Raw genomic sequence first — 21688 nt, forward strand, 5'->3', positions numbered from 1 at the left:
CTGAAGTGTATGTAACCTGAAGCGTATGTAACCCGAGGTACCACTGTATCACGTTGGGCAAGGTTTTTCCAAAATTCTCTGAATTATAATTCTCTGAATTATAATAGGCCCACTCTTTCTTCCTTATTATTTTTCTTCAATTTGTGAACTTACTTTTTGGGTAAAGACCAAAACCTATGTTTGTTTGTTTCTTGCTGTTTTCAGAGGTTTCCAACTGACAAAGCATACTTCATTGCTAAAGAAGTTTCCACCACAGAACGAACTTACCTGAAAGACCTTGAAGTTATCACGTCGGTATGTTTGCTTTTGCATTACACACACAGCCATGAGCTTTCCTGGACAAAACTTAACTTAAGGGATTCTAGGTGGTTGTGCCTTCCCTCCCTCGCAACCCTCTTCTTGTGGTAGGGGGAAAAATACAAAAAATTAATTGATATATTTTGCTCAATACCCTCTCCCTACCGGATAGGGAATATGTGAGGCAATGGCCGGCTCCTGATCTCCCCCACTTTGAGTGGCCTCTCCTCATCAAGTCACTTTTCTCATCCAATGAGTGACCAAGAATTTCTATGCAGCAAGCCAATCAGAAGTGAAATTTTACAATCCTTTAACACAGTAAAAAGAACCCAGCTTTTCTTGGCCACCAACATATACATGCTATTTTAAACTTAACCCCTTCATATAACGCCGCCACCCCCAACACAGTAAACTCTTAAACATTTTATACATTCTCAATAAAACACATTCTAGAAGCTAATTTACTTTGTTTATAAGGCATGCTGTGTCTATTTCTCTGTTATATATAGCACCCTTTGGCTGAGCCAAGATGCAAATTTGTGATGTGATATTGCTGGGGAGGGGATGCGGGTGGCGCTGTGGGTTAAACCACAGAACCTAGGGCTTGCCGATCAGAAGGTTGGCAGTTCAAATCCCTGTGACAGGGTGAGCTCCCGTTGCTCCCGTTGCTCAGTCCCTGCTCCTATCAACCTAGCAGTTCGAAAGCACGTCAAAGTGCAAGTAGATAAATAGGTACCGCTCCGGCGGGAAGGTAAATGGCATTTCCGTGCGCTGCTCTGGTTCACCAGAAGCGGCTTAGTCATGCTGGCCACATGACCTGTACCAATAAAGCGAGATGAGCGCCGCAACCCCAGAGTCGGTCACAACTGTACCTAATGGTCAGGGGTCCCTTTACCTTTACCTTTATTGCTGGGGAGAGTTATTCACCAAGCAGAACCTATGCTCTTTTAGCCCCATGGAAAGGCTATGCTACTCAACAGACTTGGCCCCAAAGGTGACCTGCCTTATTGCTTTTCTTGGTCTTTCTAGTGGTTCCAGAGCACAGTTAGCAAGGAAGACTGCATGCCAGAAGCACTGAAGAATCTCATCTTTTCCAACTTTGAACCTTTGCACAAATTTCACACCAACTTTTTAAAGGAAATAGAGCAGCGGCTTGCCCTGTGGTAAGCAGTTTTGTTTGTTTTTTAATTAACCTTCCTTTTCCGTGCTAAATAGGTTCATGTTCTGTTATGCCTCTCTTCACGTCAGAATGGGTCGGCTGTCAGTTCCAGCAAGAAGAGCTTTACAAATCTTCGGGTGCACCTAGAAGTGATGCAGGAGATCCTTGATTGCATAAAAAGATTAATAAAGGGGGAGGGGCACTGACTGGATTTATACCAGTCCTTTTCTTTTTTCCAGTTCCAAATCCTCTCACACTGTAAATGTACAAATAAATGAATAAAATCGGAAGGTTTTCTTCCACATGGCAAAAAGCAAACCAGATCATAGGGTGGAGAATCAATCTTTGAGTGAGAATACAGCATGTGGAAGAAAGGATTAAGCCCTGCACTGCCAGGATCATTGTCCCAATCTGATCTCCTCCAACCCAAAGCTGCTATTAATTTTCTTCTTCCCTGTAGGGGATCTTTATCAGGTATCCTGCACTGCTTCTCTTTGTGCCTTTAGATGTTGCATTCTAACCTGTTCAGTTAAAAGAACTTATCCACTTGTTTGCCTAAATATACCCTTTTCTCATTCATCTTTTGTAAGTTTGCTTTGCCTGTGGAGTGGAATAGGGGCATAAAAGGTTATGATCTGCTTCTGCTGAGTCGGGTCTCCTTCCCCAAACTATTTTCTATCAGAGGAATCATAGAATCATAGAGTTGGAATAAACCACAAGGGCCATCGAGTCCAACCCCCTGCCAAGCAGGAAACCCCATCAGAGCACTCCTGACATATGGCTGTCAAGCCTCTGCTTAAAGACCTCCAAAGAAGGAGATTCCACCACACTCCTTGGCAGCAAATTCCACCGTCGAACAGCTCTTACTGTCAGGAAGTTCTTCCTAATGTTTAGGTGGAATCTTCTTTCTTATAGTTTGGATCCATTGCTCCGTGTCCGCATCTCTGGAGCAGCAGAAAACAACCTTTCTCCCTCCTCTATATGACATCCTTTTGTATATTTGAACATGGCTATCATATCACTCCTTAACCTCCTCTTCTCCAGGCTAAACATGCCCAGCTCCCTTAGCCGTTCCTCATAAGGTATCGTTTCCAGGCCTTTGACCATTTTGGTTGCCCTCCTCTGGACACGTTCCAGTTTGTCAGTGTCCTCCTTGAACTGTGGTGCCCAGAACTGGACACAGTACTCCAGGTGAGGTCTGACCAGAGCAGAATACAGTGGCACTATTACTTCCCTTGATCTAGATGCTATACTCCTATTGATGCAGCCCAGAATTGCATTGGCTTTTTTAGCTGCCGCGTCACACTGTTGGCTCATGTCAAGTTTGTGGTCAACCAAGACTCCTACATCCTTTTCACATGTACTGCTCTCAAGCCAGGTGTCACCCATCTTGTATTTGTGCCACCTCAATGCCGTGCTCAGCTTCTTGAATATCTTGCTGTAACTGACCCCCTATTATATTTTCAGTTCACCTGATGCTTCCACCTCTGTCCATCTCTTACTCCCCCCCCCCCCAGGCCTGATCTACCAGTTCATCAGAATGAAATGTAGATTCCTGGGAGGCCATATTTTTAGTGCTCCCCTGTTCTTAAAATACTCTGGGGTTCCAAGCCCTTTGAAAATCCGGATTGGGGGAGAATATCAGGGATATGTGAGTTAGTGTCATGTGAATGGTTTGGTGTAGGACAGCTGTAGAAAAGCCTTTGTTTTCCCTCCATCTTTTAACACACCCACCCCAAATGTGATACAGGTATATTACAAAGCTGGATCGCCTTGATTTCTTCAAGATTTGTCTCTCTACCTAGTACAGATGAATGGTAGCAAAACTTAATGTTATGTTTTATTTCCTCTCTTTTGTGTGATGTTTACCCAGGAGTAAAATAATGAGATCCAAGCATTAGAAGATTGTAGTGCTAAAGCTTTTGTCTCACTGAAATTAGTGGAACCACCTAGAACAAGCTGCAAAGCTTTATAAAATAATAAAATAGAACATCAATCATGGCTGAAAACATTCATTGGTTTGATAAATCAGTAAAATTGGTTCATCTAGATCATAAGATGTGGGCTGCTGAGTTCAAAGCCCCTTAAATGATTTCCAGAGCTGATTTTGTTGAACCTGTACATCTCTTAATTCAGACAAATTTATTTTACAAATATATAATAGTGGCCTGCATGCCCAAACTGTTACCTACATTGCATGGTAGCCTTTAAAAGGTACTGTTATTTTAATTACTTGTTTATTGTATTGGATGAAAGCAAGACAGTGAATCAGCCAGTGGGGCAGAGGGACACACCTGTTAGCTTTAGGAGAAATAAAATAACACTTTGTCAGAGAGACATGCCACTTGAAAGAAATGTTCATCAAAGGAGACGTTTCTTTGCTGGCAGAAATCTAATCAATGATCTGAGCCTGTTCAGAATTCTATCATTCTTCGTAACCTTTATTCTTTTGCCTCCGGTATCGCTGTGCAATAGGAGAAGCTAGTTGACCTCATTTCGGAAGTGAATTGTAATAGGAGGGAACTGTAATCGTGCAATCAGACCTGACGAGCGCTAATCAATTTAATTTTGCTTTAATCAGTCACTCGAAACAAAAGCAAAACAAAGGATTGGAGAAGTCTAGTATTTATGGAAGCAAAACATTAGGATGCCAAACACAAGTGTTTAAGTCTGTAGATGCTCTCCTTGGGGAATATTTCTCCTAAACATTCCTCCTCCAGAACAATGCTGTAAGGGATACTTCCCCTTGTTTCTGAATTAATGCTTTTGCAGCACCACTGAAAGCTAAGCACCAAACAGAGGATTTGCTCTCTCCTCGTATCATGAATGCTGTTGAGAATGTGTTTAGATTATGTCTCAATTCCTATCCCCATTGTACCCAAGGAAAGATCAGAAGTGACCCTTCCTTCCTTAGTCCCCTCACAGCAAGTAGGTGAGCAACCAAATCAGTTGTTTGCCGTGACAGAAAGGGAATTGTATTCAGAACAAGGTCTGCAGCTAAAGAATTGTATGTGTGGTACTCATAGGATCTCCCAGGATCATTTATTTCATCTTGCAGCATTGCAGTAGGATTCAAGCTTTCCACATTTAAAATGCATGCCCTCTTTGCTGATCTCCTAAATTTGCCTGCATTCTTGTCTGTACCCCGTCAGATGGGTGGGGTAATAATAAAAATAATCATCATCATCATCATCTCCAAAGTGACATAAGCAAGTAAAGCTCTTCTTTTTTTTTTTTTTTTGTATGTCATAGTCTACTTTGTCAGTAGACAAAAAAATGCTGCAACTTTACTCAGACAAGCCCCTTTGCAAGTTAGACAGCTTTTTGTAAATATGCAGTGACATAAAGTGGCAGGTAAGACGATGAATTTTACTTCAACAACCTTGGCAAAATATTTATTCAATATATTACTGAAAGAAAGTTATTTCACAAAGATACCCACTTCTGATGCCTCACACGCCATTTCTATAGCAAAGGTGTCCATTTTCTGCAAAAAAAAAAAAATGATTTCATAACAGGAGTAGGCTAAACTTAATAAAATTTATGAATGTGTGCCTGATTGTGTTGGTTGTACTAATGTGTAATTTCATTTAGAAGTGGCATCGTTTATCAGTGAGTTAGCTCTCATAATCCACAAAGGATTTCCCAAGTATTAGGAAAGGAGAGCTGCTGATAGATGAGGGTTTGCGATTTAGATTAACCGTAGCCATATGTCTTACGCTACAGTGATATAAAGGAGGACCCTGTAGTTATCATACTTCTCTGAGGCTGATTCCACTGAGACCTGGTTGGATTCCATTGCAAGAATGTGGAGTACAGTTTGGTCTATTCAGCAGTCCCAGACAGCAAGCCTCGATAGATCCCACCAACTTCTGCAGTCTTTAGTACAGTGTAATAAATACCTATCCAGAAATGATATTTTGCTGTTACATAGTCTCAAGTGAAAATTCAAAACTAGGGCAATGGCGGGTAGATAAAAATTGTCTCCGAAGCAAGGTTTTTTGACATGTTCGTTTGACAGATGTGATCCATTTGCCAGGCATCTATTTGTAAACCTTCCAAAAGCACAACGTACAGCATGGTGTCACAGCTTTGCTGAAAGGCCCACAAAGTAACAAAAGCTATATTTAAACCTCCCACCATAGCTGTCAAGTACCCCCAAGCATAGTTTGAAATTGTGTTCCATTAAAACGTTGTCTTCCTTGGAGATTGTCAGGGTCTGACAGTGAAAAGCAAGGCAAGCTGCTTAGCAGACCACTTTTCCATAATTTCCCATTTCCCCTCTAGAATATGTAGCCAGGTGACTTCTTACCTGTCAGTACCACCTTGTATGAAAAGTGTGCAGCCTAGAACGTTGTCATTTACAGTATGCAGGGATAGGATTATGTAGAAGGTGCCCCACTAGGTTAGGCACATGAGCTTGTGTGGAAAGAGTATTCTGGAGGTAGAATTTCAGGAAACCATGACCCTAACTATCCACTGCTTTATGACCAGACCCTGAACCCAATGAAGCACAGAAAGCACTTGCATTAATTTTTTTCCTTCTAAAACCATTACTCTGTCTTCTATCCCAGTATTGGCAGCAGCTACCTAAGGTCTCAGGCAAAGATTATGATGATGATTTATTTATATCCCGCCCATCTGGCAGGGTTTCCCCAGCCACTCTGGGCAGCCTCCAACAGAATATTAAAATACAATTATCCATTAAACATTAAAAGCTTCCCTAAACAGCGCTGCCTTCAGACGTCTTCTAAAAGTCTGGTAGTTGTTTTCCTCTTTGACATCTGGTGGGAGGGCGTTCCACAGGGCGGGTGCCACTACCAAGAAGGCCCTCTGTCTGGTTCCCTGTAACTTGGCTTCTCGCAGCGAGGGAACCGCCAGAAGGCCCTCTGAGCTGGACCTCAGTGAACGATGGGGGTGGAGATGCTCCTTCAGGTATACTGGGCCGAGGCCGTTTAGGGCTTTAAAGGTCAGCACCAATACTTTGAATTGTGCTCGGAAACGTACTATTACCCATGAGATTCTTTCAACATGGCGGGTTGTAGCCAACATTGCACAAGCAGAAGGTAGCTCGTGCAACCAGTAGTCCAACGCTTCTGCAACTCTCAATACCCTCTCCTAGAAAACTTATTCGGATGACCAAGGCAGCAGCAGATGGGTAGAGCCTACTGAACATTCTGAACTATCTTTTTGGGGGCAGAAACCACCTGAAATAAGGAATCATGTGACAATAGTACATGTGACAATAGTGCCTGATTTTAGGCACACAGACCCCCAAATTTCCACACCATATGCCACATCCCAGAATGTTCTGTAGCCCCCTCCCAGATGGTCCGATGTTCAGAGGGTTGGAGGATATCAGTAGTATGGGAAAGGAAAGAGAGGCTGCTCAAATTGTTTCCTGCATGTGCAACACTGGCTGGAACCCAGAGATTGGATTTGGAGATTGGAGTTTGATGCGAAGGATAAAACGTTATTCCTGAGTTATGCACGCTTTTTCTGTGGCGGCACCTACAGGTTTGCAGTTCCAGGTTTACAGATTCCTCCTCTTCTACTGTTGGTCTTAAGCCTCACCAATCTGATAGCCAAATCATCTCATCAACTTCTTAAATCCCTCTAGATCTTTAATGTAGACAATATATTTAAACTTCTGAGCAGGAGATCGATTACGAGAAGGGATTCAGCTCTAAGGTCAAAGAAGCCCTTTTTTAAAAAGGGAGGTGGAATGGTGCCAGAAGGAGCTAATGGTTTTTATAAGATTATTCCCCACTGTGTGATTCTAGCTAATCCTGATTTATTAAAAACAGAGGCAATAAGAGGCAGATCTGGTGACTTATCAGAATCGGCTAAGGAACCTTTTCCCTACCTATTGTGAGTAATTTGGAAATGTTTTTCTTTTGCTATTCCATCCCTGTTAAACCTTCCCCTCCCCCATTGTGCCCTTGAGCAGATAGACAGATTAATAAATATCTCAGATGGTAGCCTTACTCTCCCAATTGGTCACTGATCTTTAATGAATTATTCCCTTTATTGGCATCTGTAATTTTCTCCATCAATAGTCAAAGAAGAAAAAACTGAAAGGAAATGTACTCTAATGTACTCCTTAATCATTGGCATAGTACATATCTAGAAAACCTGGAGTTTAGTAGCATTACTCAGGAGAGTAAATTCTATTTGGTGGCGATCAAACAGAAACGAAATCAGTTTTCCTTTACAATGCCTTTACACATTGCTTGCTGGGCATGAGCCAAATGTGATAAGTAGTATTGAGCTGAATAGCAGAAATAATAAGAGTTTGCACCCTTTTTTATATTTTGTAAAAGGGGATAAAAGTGAAATGCTTTCTACTAAGCTTTTTTGAAACAACAACAAAAAATAATAATAGCTGAGACCAAGAGGCTTGTTTCTTTATTTAATGCCAATTTTTTTCTGCCACAAAATAGATAAGTTGTAAAGATTTGAACTGCTATGTTTTCTTTGTCTAATGCTTCAGTTTACAAATAGTCTTGCAGAAATATAAGTGTATTATAGTGAGCATACTCAGCTGTATGGCATATTAACCTAAGATTTCACCAATCGTCTGCCTGACAACTCAAGTGAATATGCCTTGGAAATAATGTAGTTGGCAGAGCTGGAGCTTGTAGTAGGACTTGTCTGGGAGTTTCCTGACCCTCTTGCGTGGATTTTAGGGAGTAGACCAGTGGAAGCGCTGGTACTGCTCCCTAGCACACTGGGTTAGTTGAATCCGGGCCTTAGTCACTCTCATTTTCACAATGACAACCCATTCATTTGCTTCCACTTTTAGAGGTTTATTCTCTACCTGCAATGGCAACAGTGGTTGTCTGTGTTGAGCAGGTATTCCGTGTAGTGTTGTGTCTGTGGTGGGGAAAATTAACATCTTGTACCAGACATATTTTTTCCTCCGGCCCTATATTTGTGCAAAGTGAGTTAAGCCCTTCCTTAGAATGAGTTGATTTGTAGGGTTGCCTGTGCCCAAAAGGGATAGGGGTAGTCACCCTATGAATATATTTTCCAAATCAGTGGAGCCAAATCAATACTAAGGCTTTCTTCTGTTAGGAATATTTCTTCTTTCTTTCAGATTTAATTAGCCAGAAGCACAAGTTAGGAATTGTTTCTGCAGCAGGGCACCTCGCCCGTTCTATAGTAGTGGGGATGCAGAAAACATAATTTGCTAAGACTTCCTCTCTTGGCATTTTTAAGGAATGTTCAAAGGAGGCCTCAGGCATTTCGGCTCATGGACATAGAATTGTTTGAGATGGTGAATGATTTCAATATGGGCTTAAAGCTGTTTTTAAGAAAGAACAATATGATCTAGTCCTGGAAACCATAGTCTTGTTTCATATTTCTGTTTTTTTATCTAACGTTGCACTTTTTTTGTTGTGCATTCAAATATCCGTTACTTTCGTTGTGCATTCATAGGTAATAGAAACTCTTTAGTCGTTCTATAATACCAAGTACGGTAAGTAGGCCACTGGGAAACCTCTCTGGAGACAGCGCTTGCAAACTGTTGTTTATTGTGTTCTGGCAAGCTGTACTAGTCCAGGGGAATGTGTTAACCCCAAACTCATAACAATTTATAGGTCTGTCTTGGGAGGTTTTGACTGAAAGCAAGGTCAGTAACAAACTGCAGTTTTGTTTCTCTGGCCTGTGATTTAAATTTTATGTTTCACATGAGGAAATCCTCTGTGTTAAGATTTATCCTAGATTATTTTTTATTTTTTTGCACAGCGAGTTCTTTATTCTAATGTAATAGTTTTCCCAGGCAGGCTAAAACACCGCAGGGGGGGTTTGCTAGTTTTTATCCATTGCGCTGAACAATAAACTGACTGAAAATAATGAGGCAAGTAAAATATGTAGAGTGATTTTTATCTCCTTGCAGTTTCTGCAAATAAGCCTTGCTAGTTGCTTTCAGCATATACAGTATAACCTGTATGTCAGATTAGTCCCACCAGCTGTAGAAAGCCAGATTGTTCCTCCCATTTTTACTGTGCATGTCTACCTAGGGTTTATTTCCAAGCAAGTGTGTGTATATAGGGATAGGACATACTTCTGAGTAGTCATACCTAGAACAGAACTAGTAGAATTGAATTTGCACATAAGAAATCCCACTTTTGGCATGAATGAATTTTTTAAAAAGGAGGTCATGAATACATTTTGTCCTCGCATTCTCTCCCTCTTTTTGTGATTGATTTCTAAGGCCATGGCTCATTACTTAACCTAGGCTGGATGTGGTCTGTTTCGTCTTCATTAGAGTCTGAAATAAGAAGACAAAGCTTGACCTCAAGGGGCTTCTTGTCTTAACACTTTAATATACAAGGACTCAGCTGTGTTCCCTTTAATTCAAAGGCTGCATTAAGGAAGTTCACAGTGGGGGTGGGGAATTCCCCTGTCCCATTGTCCTCTCAGCAGTCACCAGTGCCCCTTTCCACATTGTTCAGGGATCATAGAATTGTAGAGTTGGAAGGGATCCTGAGGGTCATCTAGTCCAACCCCCTGCAAGGCAGGAATCTCAACCAAAGCATCCATGGCAGATGGCCATCCAACCTCTGCTTAAAAATGTCCAATGGACCACCACCTTCAAAGAGAGCCTGTTCCACTCTCTTCCTGATGCTTAGTTGGAACCTCCTGTCTTGTAACTTGAATCCATTGGGTCACATCCTAGCCCTCCGAAGTAGGAGACAAGGAGCTTGCTCCATCTTCCGTGAGACATCCCTTTAGATATTTGAAAATATCTATCTTATCTCCTCTCAGCTTCCTCTTGTCCAGGCTAAACTCCCTCATAAGGCTTGGTTTCCAGACTCTTGGTCATCTTGATAACCCTTCTCTGCACACATTCCAGCTTGTCAATAACCTTTTTTAATTGTGGTGCCCAGAACTGGACGCTGGATTCCAGGTGTGGTCTGACCGAGGCAGAATAGAACAGTACTATGACTTCCCTTGATTGGGGCACTATACTTCTGTTGATACAGCCTAGAAGAACATTAACTCTTCCTTGCTGCTGCATCACACTGATGACTCATGTTAAGCCTGTGGTCTACTAAGACCCCTAGGTCCTTTTCACATGTACTACTTGCAAGCCAGGTGTCCCCCATCTTATATCTGTGGGGCTGATTCTTCCTGCCACAGTGTTACATGCCAATGTGTTGTTGTTCATCTGAGGTTGTATTCACCTAATTTTAAAGACCTGCTAAGGAACAGATTGTTGTTGTTATGTCCTCATACGTTAAACCATAGAAATCAAAGAAAATGTACTTCCTTTCCCCCCATGACTGTATATAGTAAGAAAATACAGTGGTGCCCTGCAAGACAAATGCCTCGCAAGACGGAAAACCCGCTAGACGAAAGGGTTTTCCGTTTTGGAGGTGCTTCGCAAAATGAATTTCCTATGGGCTTCCTTCGCAAGACGAAAATGTCTTGTGAGTTCCTGCGGGGTTTTTTTCCTCCCCCCCCCTTTTCCCCAAGCCTCTAAGCCGCTTATCAGCTGATCCTAAGCCGCTTAACAGCTGATCCGCTAAGCCGCTTAACAGCTGATCCGCTAAGCCGCTTATCAGCTGATCTGCTAAGCCGCTTATCAGCGGATCCGCTAAGCAGCTTATCAGCTGATCCACTAATAGCGCTAAGCCGCTAATGGGCTTGCTTCGCAGGACGAAAAAACCGCAAGATGAAGAGACTCGCGGAACGGATTCTTTTCGTCTTGAGAGGCACCACTGTAAATAATAAACTCAGTTGGACTTTTGTATAAGTAGGGTGTGCAAGACTGTGATGCAAGTTAACTTCTTTTGGAGTTAACTATACTCACCAAAAGCATCAGTAACCTGGAATAAGCATTTCTCACTTTAACTATCAGGTACACTTTGTGCTCTCGCTTCAGAGCATGTTAAAGTCATAATACGGGGGTACTTAGAGCGCTTTTACCTGGGTGCTGGATACCATGTTATCTCAGTAATCCTTAGTAAAGGTAAAGGGACCCCTGACCATTAGTTCCAGTCGTGGCTGACTCTGAGATTGCAACGCTCATCTCGCTTTATTGGCCGAGGGAGCCAGCGTACAGCTTCCGGGTCATGTGGCCAGCATGATTAAGCCGCTTCTGGTGAACCAGAGCAGCGCACAGAAACACCGTTTACCTTCCTGCTGGAGCAGTACCTATTTATCTACTTGCACTTTGAGGTGCTTTCGAACTGCTAGGTTGGCAGCAGCAGGGACAGAGCAACGGGAGCTCACCCCGTGGCGGAGATTCGAACCACCGACCTTCCGATCGCCAAGTCCTAGGCTCTGTGGTTTAGCCCACAGTGCCACCCGTGTCCCCCCCCCAAAAAATATCCTGTAAAATAAACTCGGAAGAGTGGTCTTGAAGGCATCAAAGCTAAAATGTCTGGCTCTTGGTGCCAGTTGAATGAGAGGCCAGCTGGGCACCATGTGTGCAAGTAACTCTGAGCGCCTTAGAGGAACAGCTGGGTGTCAGCACAAGAAATAGTAACAGTAAGCTAGTATTCTTTCTGCAGATGCCCAGCCGCTATATTTCATCTTGCTTATTTTATCTCAGAGGCCCATTTGATGAAGATTGGTTTCTGAAATCTGAGTTGATTAAAGAAGGTAGTTAAAAGAATCCCTAGGTTGTAAAAACAATTATTGGGTTTTTATCATCTTTGATCCCCTCTGCTTCATCTGTCTTCTTCCTGTGTTTGGAGATCAGTTTTCTTGTAAAGACACTGCAGATTCCTTATGGCTTCCTATCAACTATAGCAACAAGTGGTGATCAGATGTTTTGCCTTGGGCTTTATCCTTTTCTGTTCTGGTCTCCATTTTCATGTCAGGACAAGAGCGATATTCCCTTACCAGGAAAAATGCCATAATTCAGTCATTCTGCATGTTATTTCAGGATTGCCTTCTGTTTTGAAGGGGCTGTGTGTAAATTAGAGTTTGTTTTTCCTTATTGTAGTTTGGAACGCATGACCCTTTTGAGCCATTGTTTGAACTAATGCAACCTTTGGGTATAGTCCTGCAATCAAGGAGACTAAGGGGCAGAATTACCGTATTTTTCGCTCCATAAGGCGCACCGGACCATAGGGCGCACCTACCGTATTTTTCGCTCTATTGGACGCAGTTTTTCCCCTCCAAAAATTGAGGGGAAATGTGTGTGCGTCCTATGGAGCAAATGCAGGCTTGTGCCATAGCCGTGCGCAACCCCTCCGGCAAGGAGAGGCTGCACGGGGCTATGGCTTCTTTAGCCCCACGCAGCCTCTCCCGGGGCTAAAGGGGAAGCCAAAACAGCGAGCGGGATCCATCCTGCTCGCTGCCTTGGCTTGTGCCATAGCGGCGCGCAACCCCTCCGGCAGGGAGAGGTGCGCAGCCAGTACGCTGCTCTTCGGGGTGGGGGGGGGAGATTTTTCCCCTTGATTTCCCCCCCTAAAAACTGGGTGCGCCCTATGGTCTGGTGCGCCCTATGGTGCGAAAAATATGGTAGTTTTTAAGGGGGGGAATCAAGGAAAAAAATCTTAGCCCCCCCCCAGCCCCAAAGAGCAAAGAAGCCAAGACTGCGAGCAGGATCCATCCCGCTGGCTGTCTTCGCTTCCTCTTTAGCCGCCTGCAACCTCTCCAGCCGGGAAAGCTTTGCGCAGCCATCCCCAAGCTAGAGCAGCGCTCCATCTTGCTGTTCTGGCTTCGGGGACAGCCTTCACCCCGCTGCCCTGCGGAGGCTTTGCACAGTTAACCCCAAGCTAGAACAGCGAGACGGAGCGCTGCACAGCGCTCCGTCTCCCTGTTCTGGCTTTGGGCTTAGCCGCGCAGCCTGCATTCGCTCTATAGGACGCACACACATTTCCCCTTAATTTTTGGAGGGGAAAAAGTGTGTCCTATAGAGCGAAAAATACGGCACTTCAGCATGTCAGCATCCAACAATTTCTCCTTCCCTCTGACCTCAGCAGGCGGCCTACTTGCACTCAGAGTAAAACTAGGAAATCGATTCAGTCGCAGCAAAGGTGTGTAGTGTTAAAATGACCTTTGCTGCAACTGAATGGTCACATCACCATTCTTATATGTACAGCTGCTCAGAGCTTTTCCCAAAATCTGAATCCTCCTTATATTCAAAGCTTAATTTCTGGCTAAGCTTTATGTTGATTTCTACAGGACCAGCTTAAGATATTTTTTTCCTTAGCAAAAATGAAAAAAAGAAAAGAAAAGTCAGTACAGGTATTTATTCTTTACTGCTCTCCCAGTGTAATAAAATTAGCATTCAATATTGAGATGCCGATAAGTGGAGAGTGGAATTATCGCTGTAAAGCATAGCTTCTAGTGTTCACAGGCAAATAACAATAGGTTGCTATATTTCTTATAGCATCATAATTTTTTGTTGGTTTTGGGTCCCGCTTTGGGGCCTTTTATACCACTTTTTGATTAAAATTAAAATTTACCTTCATTTTTAGGAGGTGTAGCACCATTTTATGCTTCTATTTGAGTAGAATATCCTTTGGCAGAGTCAGGGATAATGTCCGTGGCAATAATGTTGGTAGAGAAAATAAAGGTGTATTGCCCATAGTAGACTCACCGGAATTGACAGGCATAACTTATTAATTTCAATGGGTCTACTCTGTATAAAACTTAGTTGAATACCACACATTGTTTTAAACATATTTTCTCACAAAATTTGCATTTCTAAATATATTTTCTGTCAAAACTGCATTTCATCTAAGAAATAAATGCATTTTAATGAATCGTAACACTTTTTTGAGCTGAAAACCTACCTCACAGAATTTGGGGAGGTGCAAATTCTGAAGGATAACCGTTTTGTTCAGATCTGCACATTAGTCTTAAAATCCCACTTATGCTGAAACAGGGTGTGACAGACTTATGAATGAACATATTCAAAAGTGACATGGATTAGAAAGAGACAGATCCACCCACCCTGAGGTCAGGCTAGCCTCTCCTGGCAATTGCGCACACTTCCGTAGGCAGCTCCACCTCATATGTTTATAAGTGGAGCTGAAGCAAATGCCAAGCTTGTGACATTCATTACATTTTTAAAAAGAAAAGCATGCAATATTAATGTCTTTATTGTAGCACAAACTGGTCTTTCAGGGAGAAAATGTTTTTTTTAAGCTTTGTTCTGTTCTGCAGACAGTGGTACCTCAGGTTAAGTCCTCAATTCGTTCCGGAGGTCCGTTCTTAACCTGAAACTGTTCTTAACCTGAAGCACCACTTTAGCTAATGGGGCCTCCTGCTGCCACCGCACCACTGGAGCACAATTTCTGTTCTCATCCTGAAGCAAAGTTCTTAACCCGAGGTAATATTTCTGGGTTAGCGGCGTATGTAACCTGAAGCTTATGTAACCCGAGGTACCACTGTACTGAGGTCTGAGAGCATTTGACGATAAAGCTGGAAGATGCAGCAGTCTGGGGTATAATATAATGATAAAATGTAAGATACAGCAATCTGGCTTCACTGGTCCACTAATATGAAATAGTTCAGCATCTTCTTTTGGAAATCCTTTTTTAAAATTCTTGTTGGGCAGAGATAATTCAGTGGTTGATTCTCTCTGCGATATTTGTTTTTCCTCTTACGCTTCTCGAGCTAGAAAATAATACACAAGAGGCCTGTGTAATAAGGATGCTGAATGCAAATGCATGCTCACCCAGAAGAATTGTCTCAATAGCATTATTCTTTTTATCTTAAAACATTGTGGATTCAGGAGGCTTTGTCTGCTCCACAATCATAAGAACGTTTATTTGGAAAGTGGCCCTGTTGAAATGAGCAGGAACTAAATCGGGCTGGATCCAGAGAAGTTCACAGTTCTTTGCGCCCAAGGGAGCTTAGCGCCCACTGTTTATTGAACAGCAACCTCTCCCCTCCCCATCCCCAATGCCACACGACAAACAACTTTGCTTCAGCTTTTTCAAATACTGAGTGAATGGAGAGTCTAAATATCTCCAGTGGAGAAGGACCGAATTTATTTATTTATTTAAGTGCCTGAAAGTAAAGGCTTGCACAATATACAGTGGTACCTCAAGTTACATACGCTTCAGGTTACATACGCTTCAGGTTACAGACTCCGCTAACCCAGAAATAGTGCTTCAGGTTAAGAACTTTGCTTCAGGATGAGAACAAAAATCGTGCAACGGCAGCACAGCAGCAGCAGGAGGCCCCATTAGCTAAAGTGGTGCTTCAGGTTAAGAACGGACCTCCGGAACAAATTAAGTACTTAACCTGAGGTACCACTGTACTGTGATACACAAACTAAAGTCTGCACACTGATCTGGAGCTGTCTGGGTGCATTCCCATCAGTTTCATCTATAGAAGTTCAGGCTAACTTCCAAGGTTTGTAGCAGTGCACCTCAAAGTAGAGTCAGGCTTTTAGGAATCCCTGGTGAGGCAGAATCCATAACTTTTTCTGGCTTAGATCCAGGCAGGTGATAGGTGCTTTCGCTGCCAACCACCAAGCCCCATTCCCATCCCTTGCTTTACTTATTGGCATGTGAGAACAGCAATTCCCCCTCTTTTCCTCTCCCTCCATTGTCCTAACATGATCTGTAGCACACCAGAGGTGATAGAACAGCAGCCTTTGGAAAGAGACCCAAGGGTCAGTGCACGGGCGCCGACTTATAAAAAACATTGGGGGAGCCCGCGGAAGCTCATGAATAATAAATAAGCTCATGAATATGCAGATAAAGTGGCGCCGCCTCCTCGTGAGCGAATAGGGGAGAGCGTGCTGCGCCTGTTAATCAGTTCCGAAGGAAATTGGGTGGAGCTTTTGCTCGGGAGGGAGGGCAGGAGGCATGCAGCCCGACCCTGTGCATTTTGGGCTGGGGGAGGGGCGGCGGTGGCGCTCTGCTGGAGGGGCGCTCGAGATTATTGGGGGGGCAGAGCCCCCCAAACGAATTTTTGAGGGGGCTCGGGCCCCCTCAGGCCCCATGGAGTCGGCACCTATGGGTCAGTGCTGTTTCGCTGCAAAGGAACATATCAGGGCAGTGGAGAAGGAAGGGTATTCTAGACCCTCCAAGGGTCTATCCTAGATCCTCTGAGTCTCCCGATTTTCCAGGGACAGTCCCGGATTTACAGAAGCCATCCCGGTTTCCGATTTGATCCCAGAATGTCCCGCTTCTCCTTAGGATGTTCCTATTTTCATCAGAGAAATATTGGAGGGCATGCAGTTAAGTGGCTCCCAAACCAAGAAGACAAGTAACTACATAACATTTAGAAGACATCTGAAGGCATCCTTGTACAGTGGTATCTCGGGTTAAGAGCTTAATTCGTTCCGGAGGTCTGTTCTTAACCTGAAACTGTTCTTAACCTGAAGCACCGCTTTAGCTAATGGGGCCTGCTGCTGCCGTGCGATTTCTGTTCTCATCCTGAAGCAAAGTTCTTAACCTGAGGTACTATTTCTGGGTTAGCGGAGTCTATAACCTGAAGCGTATGTAACCCGAGGTACCACTGTATAGGGAAGTTTTTTATGTTTTGTTATGTTTGTATGTATGTATGTTGTAAGCCACAGAGTAGCTGAGGAACCCAGTCAGAAAGGTGGGGTATAAATAAGAAAAAATTATTATTATGATTCATTTCCAGCTCAGTCCAAGGAGACAAGGGTTTCAATTAGCATCCTTTAAGTCTATCCCAGGATACTGTGGGCTGGAACTTTTGTTTTTGTTTTTTTTTAAAAAAGATATTTATTAAAGTTTCAGCATATTACAAAATAAGAGAAAAAAGTAAAAAAAAAAGAAAATGAAAATACAAAGTAAAAACAGTTAAAAACAAATCAGTCTTTCCATATCTTATCTTTCATTTGCTTGTTTCCCTAACCTCCTCACACCTCCCTTTTTTGTATTCCAGTTCAATTAGTTAATTCAGCAAATCCTTTCCCTCTTTGATTTTATCTTAATCTTTTATCTTAATATATTATAACTTCAGGTTATCACCTGTTAACAATCCATTTTTACATATTCCTTTATAATATTGCTGCTAAAAACCACTTAACTTCAATCCAACATCATTCTAACATTCATTAATTTTGCAGTATTTCTGTAGATAATCTTTAAATTTCTTCCAGTCTTCTTCCACCGACTCTTCTCCCTGGTCTCAGATCCTGCCAGTCATTTCCGCCAGTTCCATGTAGTCCATCACCTTCATCTGCCATTCTTCCAGAGTGGATAAATCTTGTGTCTTCCAATATTTTGCAATAAGTATCCTTGCTGCTGTTGTAGCATACATAAAAAAGTTCTATCCTTCTTTAGCACCAATTGGCCAACCATGCCCAGGAGAAAGGCCTCTGGTTTCTTCAGAAAGGTATATTTAAATACCTTTTTCATTTCATTATAGATCATCTCCCAGAAAGCCTTAATCCTTGGGCACGTCCACCAAAGGTGAAAGAATGTACCTTCAGTTTCTTTACATTTCCAGCATTTATTATTGGGCAAATGATAGATTTTTGCAAGCTTGACTGGTGTCATGTACCACCTGTATATCATTTTCATAATATTCTCTCTTAAGGCATTACATGCCGTAAACTTCATACCTGTGGTCCATAACTGTTCCCAGTCCGCCATCATTATGTTATGTCCAACATCCTGTGCCCATTTAATCATAGCAGATTTCACCGTTTCATCCTGAGTATTCCATTTCAACAGCAAGTTACACATCTTTGACAAAATCTTGGTTTTGGGGTCTAACAGTTCTGTTTCCAATTTTGATTTTTCCACCTGGAAGGTAATTTTCTTGTCCACATTATATGCCTCCATTTTCTGATAATAATGAAACCAATCTCGCACCTTATTTTTTAGTTTTTCAAAACTCTGCAATTTCAATTTATCTCCCGGAACTTTTGAATCGAACATTACAAGTATTTGGCAAATGCGTGTGTGTTTTCCCACTGTGTGGTAAATTTCCTTTCTGTTACTATCCCAGCATTTCTTTTTCCACCCCCCTCCAGTTGTCAGCCCTTGTAGCTTTCAAAACGATGCATTTGCCCTTTTGTCTTCAAAACTTTGTAGGTTTGCAAAGTTCATGGCCTCGGCACTGTCAGAAACGCAAGCTGTTGCAAAGGAAGAATGTACCTCGTGTGGGAATTAACAGCACATTAATAAGACTCCCAAATAGCAGCACAGAGCAATGTTGGGGTTGTGTTTTTTTTTTAATGTAGAAAATCCTTTTTCTCTTTGAGTGATGATACGGTTATAATGCTTGACTGACATGGGATAATTCTCTTGTTGGCAGGGAAGGCCGCTCTAATGCCCACTTGAAAGGAGATTACCAAAGAATTGGGGACGTTATGCTGAAGAACATCCAGAATATGAAGGTATGAATTATGCACAGCCTTCAAACCCCAGTGTGGGTCATATGGGACCAGTTTATGCATGCATGCACACACAGGCGTTCATGCAGCCTTGCTTGCTCGCTCTCTTTTTGAACAACAACATCACACAGTCCCTGCTGTATTTCTTGGGAAAACTTAATAGGTTCCCTTCTACAGTTATGTCTAGTTGGCTCAACTAGACACGGCTAATGCCCGTGTGAACAACCAGCCGCGGAGAAGCTGGAACATACAGTGGATGCAGTGCGGTCAATATAATTGTCTTAGACATAAGCGTATGGCAAAGTGATTGGAAGGCGAAAAGGGTTGAGTAGGAGAGGACATTTTGGTCTTCTTGGTGACAAATCAGACCCATAAGACCATATTAGACTTAGCTAGCTTCCTAGTTCTGGGCCAAATCCGCTATGATGGATCGCCAGCATAATTTAGAATAATGAAGGTGGATGAATAAGGTGAAATAGGGGACTGTGAACCCCCTACATTGTAAAAGGATATGATTTTTTTGTAGTAAGTGTTTATAGTTTTTATCATCATGATAATTGCAAAAGATATTGGATCTTTCAGTGGATTGTGCCTTTCATCGTATTTATTTTTTTATTGTACCGTTGTATGATTGGCTAAGCAATAAAAATTTGTGATTTGTGCTGCAATTGCTCACTGAAACAAAAACAAGTCAATGATTTTCTGAGCAATTAGAGTGGAGCTTCTGCAGCTGAAAACTATGGGTTCTCTAAAGCCCAAGTCATTATAGAAACAATAGTTATTAAAATTTGTAGGTCACCTCTTTGCCATAAGGTTTTCAAACACACAGAGGTAAGTTTTTAATGTATTTCTTTTTCCTGTAAGTAGAAGCATAGGACCACCAATTCAAAGCTGGTTTGGAAATGGTATCATAAGGGTCAGTTTTTTGAGATGCAGAACCCAAGATCTTTATATGAAAGCACCATTTGTTTGTGCTTCTGGTTCACACATGCATGGAGGTAAATAAGTTTGGAGGATACTTGAGCAGCATCCAACTCCAACCACAAGGACGTTAACTGGGTGGGAAAAGCTACTGAGGTAATATTCAAGTCTGGGCTTGCTCCATCAGTTTGTGGAGTGCTCTTTTATCCATGATACTCCAAGCTCTCCTTAGCCTTTGCTGATGGATAGCACACAGGGCATACAAAACTGTTGTTTTTCCAAGGCTGACCATAACATTTAATTTGAACATTACAACCCCATGTGTTTGCTGCTGGTAAGTGCATTATTCAAAAGCTTCCCATCTCAGAGGTTGGGGGAAATTCCACAAAGCATCTCCAAACCAGTGTCCAAGATGGTCAGAGATGTTTGGGCCCAAGTTCCTCACAGCCTTTCCGAAAGTGAGTGTTGTTGGGACACTGAGCATTCCATAGGGAGGATGTCACAACAGAGAAGTGACCAGGCAGATCTTTGAAGGCACTCAAAGCAGCCTCATTGGATTTGTACCAGCAGAGGAAGACTGATGTAGGGCTAGGAGTTCCCTAAGAGATCCGTGGTGTCAATCAGAGGTAATGAACCTGTGGTCCCTCGTTGGCTGCTGGACCACAGCTCCCATTAACCCTGCCCATTGGCTGCACGGTCTGGGGCTGATAGGTGTTGCGAATCCCATACCACTTGAAGAGCTACAAGTTCCCTATCCCTGGTCTAAACCCTTTACATTGCCGGCATGAAAACAGGAAAGAAGTAGTAGTAGTGGTATTCAGTATGGCAACAACATGGCGCTACTCCTTTTCAATCTCACATGCAGTTTATTGCCAGTCGACCTAGTTCCTGAGATCACTATCAGAGATGTTCCTCCAGGTACTTTCACCTTTTGAACTAAAGCACATGGCAACCAGGGACAGAGTTTTTGTGGCACCCCAACTCAAGCAACTCTGACCTTGTTTCAAGCAAAGATCTTTCTATTCTCCTAGCCTTGTAAATCTCTTTAAACCACTACGGAAGCAGTGTTGTTATTATATGTGTTTGTATCTACTGCACATTCTCTTCCTGTGATGTTGCATTGTGTTGCCCTTGATTTTATAGTTATGCCGTCGTAGTAGCTTTATACACCTTTGCGCTGAAGATGCAGAGTTAAAGATGTACTAAATAATGACTACGTCTCTCCCCCACCCCTTTCTCTCTCTAGCAACTGACTGTTCATTTGCGGAAGCACACCGAAGTCCTGGTTGAGCTGGAGAATGGGATCAAGAATTCTCGAAAGCTGGAAACCCTATGCAGAGACTTTGAGTTGCAGAAAGTCTGTTACCTGCCCCTCAACACCTTCCTTCTCAGGCCTCTGCACAGACTTATGCACTACAAACAGATAATGGAAAGGCTCTGTAAACATTATCCACCAAATCATGTGGACTTCAGGGACTCCAGAGGTGAGTTGAGTATTGGAGGAAATCTCCCTCGATTAGCAGATCCATACCTCTTAGCTCCTAAGGACATATTGCATGCAGATGTGTGTGACTGAACCCCGACAGCCCTTTATTTTATTTTTTATTCTGTGGCTTTAGGAGGAGGTGATCTAGAGTAGAAAGAGGGGGTGGGATTAAGCAGTAACCTGCTGTGCTGTGTCACCAATCTAAGGTATGTTTAGCCTGGAAAAGAGGAGACTCGGAGGAGATATGATAGGAACCTTCAGATATCTCAAGGGCTGTCATATGGAAGAGGGAACAAGCTTGTTTTCTCCTGCTCTGGAGGGTAGGACTCGAACCAGTGGCATTGAGGTTCTGACTAAACATCAGAAAAACCTAAGAGCTGTTGGACGGTGGAATGGTCTCCCTTCGGAGGTTGTGGACTCTCATTTCTTGGAGGTTTTCAAGCAGAGATTGGATGGCCATCTGTCATGGATTCCTTCACTGAGATTTCTGTATTGCAGGGGGTTGGACCAGAACTCTATGATTCTA

General features: G+C 42.8%; 1 protein-coding gene across 14 annotated transcripts in view; it reads left to right on the forward strand.

The window, feature by feature from the left end:
- FARP1 (FERM, ARH/RhoGEF and pleckstrin domain protein 1) overlaps positions 1 to 21688 on the forward strand; it is a 194590-nt gene that overhangs the window by 154899 nt on the left and 18003 nt on the right. For all 14 annotated transcript variants that reach the window (XM_083501135.1, XM_083501138.1, XM_083501142.1 and 11 more), the window contains exons 15-18: positions 205 to 294; positions 1327 to 1460; positions 18677 to 18758; positions 20923 to 21160. In XM_083501135.1, the coding sequence (XP_083357261.1) occupies positions 205 to 294; positions 1327 to 1460; positions 18677 to 18758; positions 20923 to 21160 (544 nt within the window). The remainder of the gene's footprint in view (positions 1 to 204; positions 295 to 1326; positions 1461 to 18676; positions 18759 to 20922; positions 21161 to 21688) is intronic.

The sequence above is a fragment of the Podarcis liolepis genome (assembly GCF_965112155.1).
Source record: "Podarcis liolepis genome assembly, chromosome: 4".
Classification (NCBI taxonomy): Eukaryota; Metazoa; Chordata; class Lepidosauria; order Squamata; family Lacertidae; genus Podarcis; species Podarcis liolepis.